Raw genomic sequence first — 13,398 nt, 5'->3', positions numbered from 1 at the left:
GTGGAAGTTTTTGGGGAACCATGACTAAAGATCTGTGTGCATGCCTTGATTGACCCTTTGCTGAGGTGTTGGGATTTTTGTGTGGTATATTCAACTTCGATCAATCTGTTCAGCCTTTAGTGGAATCTTGGTGATTGTGAAATGCAGCTAGATGGTGAAGATTCATTGGTCAAGATTTTTGAAGTACCCTTCCTCAAGCTGATGGATATGGTAGGATATGATGCAAAAATTAAGTGGTTGTGGAACCATCTGGGGTTTGGATCTTTGATGGGTGCTCCATACTGCTTCTAGTTGCCAGACTAGCACCTTTGATAGTTTTATGGATCCAGGGATAATGCTCTTAGGTGTATCTTCCGTATCTTCCATCTTTGCTACAGAGGTCATCACCAAGGATGCCCTTAATTCCCTTTGTTGTTACAGGGTTCCCCTCTGAAGTGAGCATCTACATCAGGTACTCTAGAGAGAGCATGATTTTGTTGAACTGGCAGGGGTTCTCACTTGTCCTCTTTTGTTGGTGGTTGTTACTAGAGTCTGTCATCTCATCTTTTTCTAGGTTTGTGTATTATGTGTCTTAATGTTGTATTAGTTAGAATGTTATAAAAAAAAAGGGGGTACAACATACAAGGGTCTCCCCGGCCTGCTTTCTGCTGCAGACCTTCTTGACTTAATGGATCCTTAAATTTTCTGTTGGTATGAGGGCTGCTATCTTCATTGTGAGCTGCCTTTCCTTGGCTGTAACCTTACACTGGAGGGTTGCTCCTTAAGCCCTGTCAGCTGTTAAAAATCTATTTGCCATTAGGTTGGTGGCCTGATAATTTCATAAGGATCACTTTTTATATCACAAAACACTAACATACAAAAGGAGTGAGCAACACTTGCGCTCAGCTCAATTTGTAACTATATTTAAAAATTTTGTGTACAAAGAAGGGATGGTGGAAGATTCACCATAATATTTTTTTTTAATATTAAAAAAGGACAGAGGGAGTTGTGAACTAGAAAAACCTTGAATAAAATAGTAGTATTGGATGCTGGTCCTTTGTAGAATTGCGCTACTCATTGGGGCTAACATGCCTTCCTCCTCACTCCTCGAAGGAGATACTATGATGTCTTTATCTTTCATCCATGGTGTTATACCACAAAATTTTCTTCAGAATTTTGAGTTAACCACACCTGGATGGGAAATGCCATATCTCCCAACTCTGAAGTAAAAAAAAAAAATGTTGCTTACAACAGACACAATCCTTTGGTTCTTGACGCCAATGCAGTCATGTTTGTCCTTTGAAGATGAGCACAATGAGAGGGTAAACTCAGTACCTCCCTTCAAAAACACAATCATTGGCAGTGTTGTGTGCCCATTCTCATAAAAGGAGTTCTGTCTTGGTTAGGAGTTCACCTGCTGGACATCCTGGGGCAGAAAGTCTTCAGTTCCTCAGGATGGCCTTAGTACTTGGAGCTCAGCTGATATCTTGGTTCTGTCTGGAACAAAAATGGTCCTGCTCCATGATGAAGATGAGGTGCTTACTAATTGGCATTCATATATGGTCTTTGCCACTTATGTTCCTCCTTGTCCTCCAGTTCTGAATTTTGAGAGTGTATGCCAGCTGTTATGCCATGGATGCAATGATTTTTTCAATGCAGTTTCAACCATGGCTTATGTCACCAACATTGATAGCAATGTGTACATTGTAACTTCTAAAGCCATTTGAGGTGATGGCTATGTTATGCCATCATTCTGGCTGGTGTTCTTTACCTCAATGGACTTGAGAGAAAACTTTCACATTTCTATTCATTGGATATCCAAGAAGGTTCTCCACTGTGTGTGTGTGGCAGAGGAAGATGTTCCAACTCAAAGCCCTTGGTTTTTGCCTCTGCATAATTCCTCAGTTCTTTATAAGAATTCGGTCTTTGATGTCAGCCTAGGTGCATCATCCAGGCATTTGCTTGCATTGCTGCCTCATTGGCTGGTCATTGTGGGCTTCAGTGTAGGAGCTATCTTGTCATCTGGTCATTTGCTTGATGCTGCATCAGTCCTTGGGGTTACTGAACTTGGAGTCCAATCTGTCACCTTACACTCATGCCAAGTACCTGGGCATGCAGACTGACATGTTGCAGGAGTTGACGTGCCTGTCAGAGGCCAGAATTTGTCATCTCGTGGTTGCCTTTTAGATGGCAGCCATGAGTGCCCACAGTTTCTCCTCCCTTGTAGCAAAGTCCTGGCAAGTGGCTATCAGGCACATGGTGGTGCTTCCCACTGCCATTTCATGATTCATTCCCAACCTCCGGACCTTGTGATTTGTTGGAACATGTCAACCATTTGAGACACCTTACTGAGGCTTGCCACAGATGAGGTTCTGCAGGAGCATCAATGGTAATAGTATCTGATGTCTGGTTTTTCTCTTGTTCCACAGATCCAGAAGTCCTGATGTAGAGATGCATCAACTGATGGCTAAGTCAGATCTTCAGGCCAGGGTTCACAGGGTGTCCAAAGAATGACTGAGGCTTATCAGCCTTATGGAGTTAAGGGCTGTCTTCTTTGACATGTAAACCTGTGTGACATCCTTTTTAGGTTATTGCATTGTGATGATGTTAGACAACACTACCACGATACTTAACAAAACTAAGGGGAACTCATTCAGAATTTCTTTGCCGTGACAGAGAAATCAGTGTTCCCATCAGGTCAGGCATTTGGAACATGGTCTCTGACACTTGGCAGAAACTGCCAGATTCTTCTGTTGAAGCACTCACTTCATTTGGATGTTTGCTGAACCCTATGCTAGGATTGGGTATGTGTCTATGAACCTGTTCAGAATTTTGCTAACATGCTCAGCGCCAGCTTAAGTTAGATCACTCAGGTTGGGCCACAAGTGGACACCACACTGCAGTGTTGAGATTGTCTGGATGCCTATGCCATTCATCCCTTCAGATTCTATATACCAGGTTCAGTTGAAGTTTCAGGCCCCATTAGGAGTTGGCCCATGGATATCATGGACCTAATCATCTACAGTCCCAGATCCCATGCCAGCTTCACAAGCTTCTGAAGCATCTGCTTACCCAAAAATTTCACAGTTGCTTGAAGTCCTTTCTTTTTCTTGTGTTTAGGATACCCAGCATTGTCTATGAGAGAAATAGTTTATGGAGATTGTTACATTGGCTATCACCACCTTGTCAGCTTTCCTAACCTTAACCAGGGAAAGTGATCCAAATTTGTTGCTTGGTGGAACAAACAGGGTACCCCTTCACTCAGAGCTGCTTCTCAACCAGGTAACCATTTGTGTGTTTCTTCAGGGAGTAGAGAAGTTGTCATCGTCACCAATTAATGGTTATTGCACTGTTCTCCTACAGGTTTTCTTTCAGTGGCATAGATTGGAAAATGATCATGGCATCTCGGATCTGCTTTGTCATTTTTACCAGTCAGTTTGCAGATCAGTGGTAAAACTTCTTGGCTGGGATTTGTCTTTGGAGTTGCACAGCTTTTACAGACCTCCCTATGAGCCTCATAGGTATTTCTGCTAACTCTGGCAGCCTCCAAGCATGTCAGCAAGCTCCATGCTTAGTTGGGCGAGGTCTTTCACTCTCATGTCAGGTCATCAGTTGCACTTTTTCCTCACTCTGTACCTCAGCACTAAGACTGACTCCTTAGATTGCTGGAATTGATGGAGTATCCCTTTATACTGCTGTAGTTATGTTTGTCCTCTTGGAACAACCTCCTCCTATTTCCTGTGCATTCAATCAGGACACGTTTTCTTTATACTGAAGAGTTATGCCTCTTTTCTCCTTAAGGGTCATCAGTAGCCTCTACTCAAAAAACAGGGTCTCCTTTTGATTACTTAATGGGATTTTGTAGGTGTATAAGGTGTTTTTGATTCACTGGGGAATTGTATCAGTTGAAGGTTAAGTCTCACAAGGTTTTTGTCATCTCTTTGTTTGCCTTTTAAATATAACTTGGAGCTCACTGCCCTTTTTCATAAAAATCTGTAAATTTTAAGGGAGTGCCCTCCCATCCCCACATTCATCCTTGTTTCATGCTGGGCACTGAAGGCTGACTGGTAGCAGAGGAGTCATAGGAGAACAGGGCAAGCATACCTAAGGATCTTGATTGGCACTAATTGGTATGACTGGGTTCTGTTGCATAGAGGAAGGGTAATATTTGATTAATTGGATACGAGAACCGTGTTTTGTGGCATAAAAAACAAATCTGACTAACTCCTACTCTCTGCATCCAAACCATACTTTAGGATCTATCTCTACTTTCCAGCCTTGGGTCATCCATCCTTTGTAACCTCCTCGTGTGATTTTCCAAGGCCAAATTTGTGAATGCTAAGAATACCAACTTGTGTTGTTGAAATACATCATGCTAATGTAGATTTTTTCAGTGCAGTCCAGCAGTGGATGTTCACATTTTGTGGTCATGCATTTTCAAAATCTCCTCCCATTTCTTTTGTAAGGGCCCATGTTTCTGTTGTGTAATGTGATACAGGCCTTTTCTTTCTATCCAGTTGCCAGTTTCTTAATACAGTTACACTTACATCTTTTAACTGTTGTTACCTTTACTATTGATTCTACTGTGAGTATCAATTTGTCTATGTATAACAATTACTTTGGGTCCCCTTTTCTATTGTGTTATTGCAACTTCCTCCTTTACTATGCTAAATATTTAATAGTCTATGCTGACATGTATTTATGAATCTTGTGGTACTGAGTCTTCCAGATACCATCTGCTTTCAAAAAAATTGTGGTCATATTTTCCATTGAGTTGCTTGTTTTTGTACTGTAACATTTCTTCTCATAATTCAAAGTAATATAGTTAATCTTTTTTTTTTTGCTTATTGCTTCCTCTGTAATTGCATCATACTTGCAAATGCCCCTGTGGATTTCTTTGGTACAAAGTCCATCAGACATTTGTCAGTTTTTAGAGGTTTTTTTGCATCCCTTCCTCCAGAACATTCTTCAGTACTTTGGCTATTGTGGTCCAGTGATGTTATTCCTTAATGCTTTTCACTCTACTGTATACCCCTTTCCATGTCATGTGTTTGTTGTAACATTTTCCTCACTCCTTTGGTCCCGTTTCTTCCATTATGTTGTTCCTTTATTTTCTACAGCAATTAACTTATCAATGACTGGTTCCCTGGCTGCATTTGAAAAATTACCTGACATTCCGATGGACCCAGAGCTTTTTCTATTTTTTATCTTCCAAATGGCTCCCCTAACCTCTTAATATGTTGCATTGTTAGTCAGTTCCTCTTCTCATCTGTTACTTTCATTCAGTAGATTTTCAGAATAATGCTTTTGTCATTCCATTAGTTTTTCAGTTCATTTTCAATTTTCATGTATCTTTCCCTATTACAATGTATCTGTCTTTCTGCATCCACTTTTCTGCCCCATTTTCCATTACATTCCTTTATGTTTAAATTTTGATTTTATCCTTATCATTTTTGCATATAAGTGCTACAATCACTCAAATTTCATACACCCCAGTGCTCTGATTCAGACTACTAGAAACTTAAACTTTCATGCTTTTATTCCTGTAGGATATACTTACTGTGAAAACTTTTTCTCCTGCCACAGTCATTTTTGTCCACACAGTTCTGTTTTACCTTCCTGACATGATCCTTGTTTTGCCTTGCATTTCCTAGTCACCCAAAACCTCCCAGTGTGTTATGGAGAAGTGGCGTAATATTCACCTCACATCTTTTTAAAGAAAAAATCAACCATCATATACAGTAAACCCCGTATTCGCGTTCTCATTATTCGCTTCTCACGATTCACCTTCTCACGTATTCGCTGATTTCTCTGTGGAACATATCTACCCATTATTCGCAGAAGAATCGCCCATTCGCGGTATTTTTCATTGAGAAATTTTCAATAATTACTGTATTTTCATATCATTTTCATGACTACATGCACTTTTTGTCATAAAACTATTAAAATACTTACTCAGGTATAAGCATTTTTAGAGGGTTTTTCTTGTGTTTAAACCATCAAAATAGGCAGTTATAAGTGTTTTTAGAGGGGGTTTAAAGTATTCGCAGATTTAGCTATTCGCGGGGTGGTGCGATATGCATCCCCTGCGAATACGGGGGCGTTTACTGTATTCCTTTTCTTCCTAACATTCCATACCTCAAGACTTTAGTGACCAGTAAGGAAGCAAAGAAGGATATTGTTTGGAAACTGTGTGGAACATGTGGATAGATGCAGCTGGGAATTCAGTGCTGTGTATCAAATGTATAACTGGTATCTTGAGGTGCTCAGTATTGTAAATTATAAATGAAACATGAATTTTTTGATGCTCAAAATGTATGAGAAGACAAAAGAGAAAGAAAATGAGGAGGACCCTGTAACATGCCTTAGAGGAGACAGAAGACTTATGTAACCTTTGGCACACAGTGGATTGTAAAACAGGTATTAGCTGGATTTAAGAATTTTAGCAACTTTGTGGATGAAGGAGGGAATATAGGTAAACTACTGGTACATAGAGTATTCCATTGGAAAAAGAGCAAAAATTTGATAATTTATTTGAGAATTTAGTAAGCAGCTGAAACATGAGCAGTTAAAAAATAATATGGAGGAATTTGTAAAGTATGACTACCAACTACCCAAATTTGTAACCACTGTGTATTAAGGGAATTACTGAGATTTGATGTCCAACATCTTGAAAATCGATTGATCTCAAAAGACTTGCTCAGGCAAAAAAGTGCTTTTGACAGATTAGAGTGGAGAGAACTTCATCTCCAGCTCAGTGTAGGGAACTATTATTTGAAAATCGTATGATGATGAATTAAAGATAACCAGCTGTCTACAAGCATTGAATATTATAAATTAAATATATCTTGCCCATGAAGCAATAATGTAGTCTATTATGCAAAAATTTTAGAGTGATAAGAAGACCCTACTAACAAATTTTTGAATTGGGGATCTTGTTTGTGATAGGATTGCTATTATGGGAACTTGCAAAATTGTAAAATAACAAGGGAGGTTATCGTTGTTATCTCAGTTAAACTCTTTATTTAGATATATTGGCATTGAAAGTAATTTTCAATATCTAAGCTGAATGGTCTTTGTGCACATGAGTATTGTATGTTCAGTGAAATTGGTACTAGCCCTTTTTAGATTCAGATTACATCATTTGCAGTTGTGCAGATATCAACCCTTGAGATTCTGATATTTCAAATGATGTCATCGTTAGACAATTTTTGATTTACTTCAATTTATTTTGAATTTTTTGTTTTTGTTGTTTTTCATTTTTGAAAATATTGCCATAAAATAGTTATTTAGCTTCAAAATGATTTCGTAGTATTTAAAAGATTGCTGCCATTCCCACAAGTGGGCAGTTTGCTCTTTGCCACAGACGAGGTGTTTTGGAATCCCCGTTGTCAGTCTCAGAGGGCTAGTATACTGCCCATATGTGCTCATACCTTTGTTAACATTTATGTGTACTGATTGTAAGTTTTTAATATCTAATTTTTTTAATATTTAATATTTTTAAATGAACATGTTTTTCTGTTTAAGTTTACTTATCGATAACGCTTAAAAAGTTGGGTTTGTTTGCATTGTAATTTAAATTTACCTTGGAAGCATTTAATATACCATATTGTTAGATAGAAATATTGTTCAAGTAGTATGGAATAGGCTGTTGGCACTGTATTAAAATAATAAGATTACTTTTCAAATTCATTAATATCTTTTCCAGAGTGAACACTTTCCATTTCTTGGGGTGGGTGTCTCTGTACAAGAAATGAGAAGTAGAACGTTATTTTACACATCTCTAGGTCGTTTACTAATGGTTGATTTAGGAGAAGATGAAGAAAAATTCACACAGTTTATGCTGCCCATTACTAGTAAGTTGTGCATGCAGTCTTTCGTAGTAATCAGTTAGGCTGAAGTTTGCCGTTTTATTTTGTTTATCATTAAATTTTGGTAAAAGAAATTGATGCAGTAAATGTTTGAAAACTTTTTATTTTTGCTACAATATTGAGCCTCTAAATTCTCAACGATCATTTTGTATCTATTCATCAGGTGCATTTGATAGTGTTGAACAACTTTCAGTTTGCAGTGTACCATTAAAAAATTTTTTTCTATATCATTGGCCATCAAAATGTGTAATAGCCATTTTGTATCCATTCCCCAGGTGCATTTGATAGTGTTGGCCGACTTTTAGCTCAAGCAGAAACTCCTGTATTTCAAGCAGAGGAAGCAAAAAAGGGATTGATAGGACTTGCGAGGGATTTGCGTGGCCTTGCTTACGCATTCAACACCAAAACATCGTACATGATGCTCTTTGACTGGATGTATCCTTTATACCGTAAATTTGTGCTTTTAAATCGTAATTAGAATTTTGACTTTGTTACAGTATTACAAAAGGAACTGAACAAGTGCTCATGAATATTAAAATTTGGAGACATACATGTCCAACAACATAATCATTTTTATCTAACGTGACCACAAGACACACTCCATTCTCATTCTCTCTCTACCAGATAGTTCTCTGAGAACCATGAAGAGTAGATATATATAAAAATTTATGGAAGGTAGCTTTGAGCAAGAGATCATTCAAAGACTACTGGGAGTGCAAGGTGTTAAAATGCTTTCACTTTTAAAGTAGATCTTGTTCAAAAAAACATGTTTCTTTTATAAATATTGTTGAGTTTAGCTAGATTTTTACTCAGTAAATACATCAGGAGAGTCATTTTTATGCAGCTACCTGCGTGCAGATTTTTATTCTTATCATATTTTCTAAAACGTAGTTGTAGGGATGGCTGCCATATACATGTGGTTTAGATGGCACATGACTGATACAGACTAAAGGTTCTTATCAGCATTATCTCAGCTTCACTGGTTTCTACCATCTGCTCTTCACCCATTCCCTCTTGATCTCCCTGTCTTATTACAATGTCCAATTTTGACTTCTTTTTGTTAGCCGTATACTAGTCTAGATGTGTGGTTCAGTGGTATAAGGTAACTACCTCAAAGATATTCCAAAAAGTATTCACATTCACCTAAGAACAAATATTCTCTCATCCCATGTAGCAAAGCCTACATTTGACTTCCAGTATTCATATAGTTTGGCTTAGCTCTCACTTGTTATTTGAAGCATTACGGACTTGCTGTGTGGTGAGCAACTTTAATGTATGAAAGTGATATGTTCTAACATTGCCCGGCCAAAAAACAAAATCCAAGTCCCCATACTAGATAAATTTCAAATATTTTGATTATGCTGGAGAGCATTATTCAGATGATTGGATTCCATGTTTGGCGAATACTTAAAAAGAGGTGAAATAAGTGACTTTTTAGTTCTTGTATAATCTGCTAGAATTGTGTGTTCCTTAACAGTTCGTCAGATACCCAACATATACTGGTGTTCTAGTCAGAGGTGTTGAAATCTGGAGCCACGATCCCCAGGTTACGACTCCTGTCCTGAAACTTTTTGCAGAATTAGTTCAAAACAGATCTCAGAGGCTTCAGTTTGATGTATCCTCACCTAATGGTATCCTGCTCTTCCGAGAGGCTAGTAAAGTCATATGTACATATGGTAAGTGTTGGGTCTTGAGATATTTTTTCCTGTGTTAATTGTAGTTCTTTGCATTCCTATAGAAAAGACCACAAGCTGCTCTTTTAATATTTTTATTTTATTTGCAAGTGCAGATCCTTGTTTGTTTCATCAAAACTTCAATAATATACTGTATTTCCATATTGCTGGAAGCCATTTTCCCAGAGTAACTGGCCTAGTCTGTTCATCACAACACAAAAGTGCTCTTGACCTTCATGCATTTATTAAAGGATGAACACAATGCACTTGGGGTACATTGCCATTTTATGATTGTTGTAGCCTAAGTTCATATCCATCATTTAATGGATTTTTTTTTCATTTTTGCATTTACATCTGCTAAAAAAATGCATAGATTACATGGTTTATATACACATATAAGTTGGCCTCTTGCAAACTCAGTACTGTATTGTTCCAGAGAACTAATAGAAAACCTAATGTATTGAAAAGTCGATTATGTATTTGAAGTTTCATATCCAAGTTTAAATTTCATTGCTGAAAATTTGTTTATATTCAGATTTTTTATATTTGTAAAGTAACTAAATGGAACATCCATTATGAAACAATTTAAGAAAAAAAGTTGAGGGAAATATAAATTTCTGGTCTTCCATGAAAGCATTAGCAAATCTTCAGAGTTGTGAACAGACCACACCAAAGTTATGCTAGTTGGTATATTAGAGAAGTAGTTTTATTTTCCCAGTTTATCAAAATTAGCATCTCCTCTTGTATACATTTGAGTAAAAGGCTATGTCAGGTATGTAAGTAAAATATTAACTAAGTGATAATGGAGTTGGAAAGCAAAGCAAAATTATAGGACAGTTATAAAGAAATAAGATTAGGAAGTCTGGAAAATAGAGAAATATAAAAACACCGTAAACAGATTTTATAATTTTCAATATACTAAGTAGTACACAGACTTGATGAGCAAAGCTGGCAATTGCATTATGAGTTGTGGCTTAATGCCTTTGCTGTGCTCAATTTCATTACCCCTACACAGGCACATCAACTATGATACCTTCTTACAGTGCTTGCTTTTATTGCTAATAGCCTAACATGATAACAATAGATGGTAATGTGCTTTGTTTACTTTTTTAATGGTGACGTTCAAGTGCACTGAATGATCGCTGAAATTCATTCTTTATTTTTGTCATCTCATTACCCCTTACAATCAAAATAAATGACGAAGCAGCTGACAGCGATAATTATGAAGATAGTAAATGCAGGAGATGAAAGTTACCGATAATAATCTGCAGATTCTGAGAAAATTGAAGTAGTTGACCTATGGTTAGGCTAATTCAGGAATGTAGGCTAAATGTGTTATATAAAGTACAGTATTTTAAAGAAAATTATACAGTATGAAGAAAGAGTCAAAAGACGTAAAATATATGTTATAAAATGATAAAGTGAAAATATATTAGTAATAAAATGATGAAGTGAAAATATATGAGTAATAAAATGAAAAAATTGGTATCAGAACTTAGCTAAGTAGTAGGCTAAGTCAGCAACTAGGCTAGACTATGTTTACATAGGGACTTCATTTTTTTAGTTGTGTCTTCTATATTCCGGGATTTTCTGTGGTCCGGCTGTGGCCTGGTCCCAAGGTTCCCAGGTTTAAGAGGTTGGACTGTATTTGATTCTTGTAGTTTTTACAATGACAATTATCACTTTTTGTAAGTATTTACAGATGTATTCTCTGGCTACTAAGCCCAGCTACGTAAGTTGTGGTACATACATGATGTTAGGCTAATTACTTATAACTGATTAGCAGTGAAGACTGTAATTGGAAAATTACATTTCTGGCCTGAAGAATTTTGCATCTCAAAGTTTCAGCATTTGTAATAAGCCCAAGAGATTCCACTTTGAATTGTCAGTTTCTGAAGGAAGATTTCATTTCATGAGATGTATTTAATGCTTTCAGTTGTTATTGACATTAGCCCCTTGTGGTGTATAAAGTTGGGCATCAGTAATGATTAATAATATTTAAAGAAATTTGTATGTGCAATGAAACTTCTCTCTTTTTCCAGGTTCTAGAATATTAGCCCAGGGGGACAACATTCCAAAGGATCAGATGTATCCAATGAGGCTCAAGGGTATTAGCATCTGCTTCTCTATGCTCAAGGCGGCATTATGCGGGAACTATGTAAATTTTGGTGTCTTTAGACTCTATGGGGATGATGCTCTAGACTCGGCTCTACACACATTTGTGAAGTTGTTACTTTCTATACCACAGTCAGATTTATTAGTAAGTACTCATTCCTTTCCTTTGATTTTACAGCATGGCTTATCAACTGTTCATATCTTTAGCATATAGCCAGCCCCCTGATTCCCAAGTTACATTCCGAACAACCAGCCATTCAGAAATATTTATTAGCATTTATTTATAATATTGCATTGTTTAATATTTGCGAAAGCATTTTACAAACTCCAGTTGTGAGCACAGAAATGTATGTGGTCTAAAAATTTTATGTTCTTTCAAGTTTTATTTTTTCACATACTTTACCCCAAGTTTTTGAAATTTCAGTAATTGTAAGTTTGGTTGAATAGTTTGTAAGTTATGACTGTTTGATGATTACTAGGTTTTTTATGCATTATTAGTCTGACAATAGGCTCTTTGTTTCCATTCTGGTTTATTGACATCATAATAATGATAATTGAAACTTGGACAACATGCAGTGTTCATTGGGCTAATGTAATTCAGCTTAATCCTATTAATATAATTGATCTTGAGAACCCTAAAATCATAGACGGCTGTAATCCATCATAACATCTTCCTGCCACACTAAGGGTTTATCCACACTACAGTTAAAACATTTTGTAACCTCACTATGGCAATTTGGAGTATGCACATCACCAGCAGGTTTAAGATAGTGAACGACCCCATATGGAGACTGGACCTTTGGCCATATAAAACACTGGTTAGGGCTACCATGAGTAGTTAACTTATATTAAACCCATTTGTATCCAATGAAATTTACTGACATATGGTTATAACTTGTTTTACTGTAGTGTGGAAGCACCCTAGCTATGTAGATCTTGAAAGAAGACAGCTCTCATCATACATGCTAAGGCCAAGCTCCACTGCCCGAGGAGGCGTCTTTTCATTCCGTTGTACGGCTTGCTAATTTTCTGATTTAATGCAGTGCCTTTTACTTTATGGCTGGTGGGTTGCTAACTACACTTATTGTGACTACTGTACTTGCTTGTGTTCATTTTTTTTTCATCTGATTTTTATAGTGTTGAATTCCAGTAATTTTTTTTATTCCATTGTTTCGCCGGAATTGTTTGTTACATAGTAAATGTGTGCTCAGAATGGGATACTGATAGATGACCAAAATGGCCTCATACAAATTAGCAAAAGCTGGTTTTGAAGATGTTATAGGTGTATGTAACCAAGGAGAAAGAAATCAAACTGGAGACTCATGAAGCAGTTCCACTTATACTGTTTTTAGTTATCCTAAGTCAGTATTGTCTTGTGTGGAGTTTATTCAGCAGAGTCATGGAAAGAATGGCTCTTCAGAAGTTGCAGCACCATTGATAACCACACCATGCAGAACCTCTATCACTTAGCTTTACCAGGCCAGCTGGGTGCAGTTTTTGGTAGGTAACAAATAGGATACCCATCCACTCAAGGCCTTTGACCTAATGCCAACCTCATTGTTTATCTGGGTAATTTTAAGAACTGCTCTGTCTGCTAGTTAAGATTACAGTTTGGCTCTCTCTTTGATCTTTCTCCATGATGGCTTGGACTCATATTCCTTGTACAACAGTTAAACCTCAAAGCCAAAACTTACTTCGGTACTCTGCAGCGTTACTAGACACCTCTCTTTGATCCTCTTCACTGAAAGCAACCCTAAACA

General features: G+C 37.2%; 1 protein-coding gene across 33 annotated transcripts in view; it reads left to right on the top strand.

Moving 5' to 3' along the window:
- Positions 1 to 13,398, top strand: part of Ranbp16 (Ran-binding protein 16) — a 106,121-nt gene that overhangs the window by 60,830 nt on the left and 31,893 nt on the right. For all 33 annotated transcript variants that reach the window (XM_067112849.1, XM_067112850.1, XM_067112842.1 and 30 more), the window contains 4 exons: positions 7,688 to 7,835; positions 8,126 to 8,285; positions 9,336 to 9,526; positions 11,566 to 11,783. In XM_067112849.1, coding sequence (XP_066968950.1) covers positions 7,688 to 7,835; positions 8,126 to 8,285; positions 9,336 to 9,526; positions 11,566 to 11,783 — 717 coding nt within the window. The remainder of the gene's footprint in view (positions 1 to 7,687; positions 7,836 to 8,125; positions 8,286 to 9,335; positions 9,527 to 11,565; positions 11,784 to 13,398) is intronic.

Source organism: Macrobrachium rosenbergii, chromosome 12 (assembly GCF_040412425.1).
Source record: "Macrobrachium rosenbergii isolate ZJJX-2024 chromosome 12, ASM4041242v1, whole genome shotgun sequence".
In the NCBI taxonomy this organism is placed as follows: domain Eukaryota; kingdom Metazoa; phylum Arthropoda; class Malacostraca; order Decapoda; family Palaemonidae; genus Macrobrachium; species Macrobrachium rosenbergii.
The sequence above is the reverse complement of the archived record's forward strand: the minus strand, read 5'-3'. Positions and strand labels throughout refer to the sequence as shown.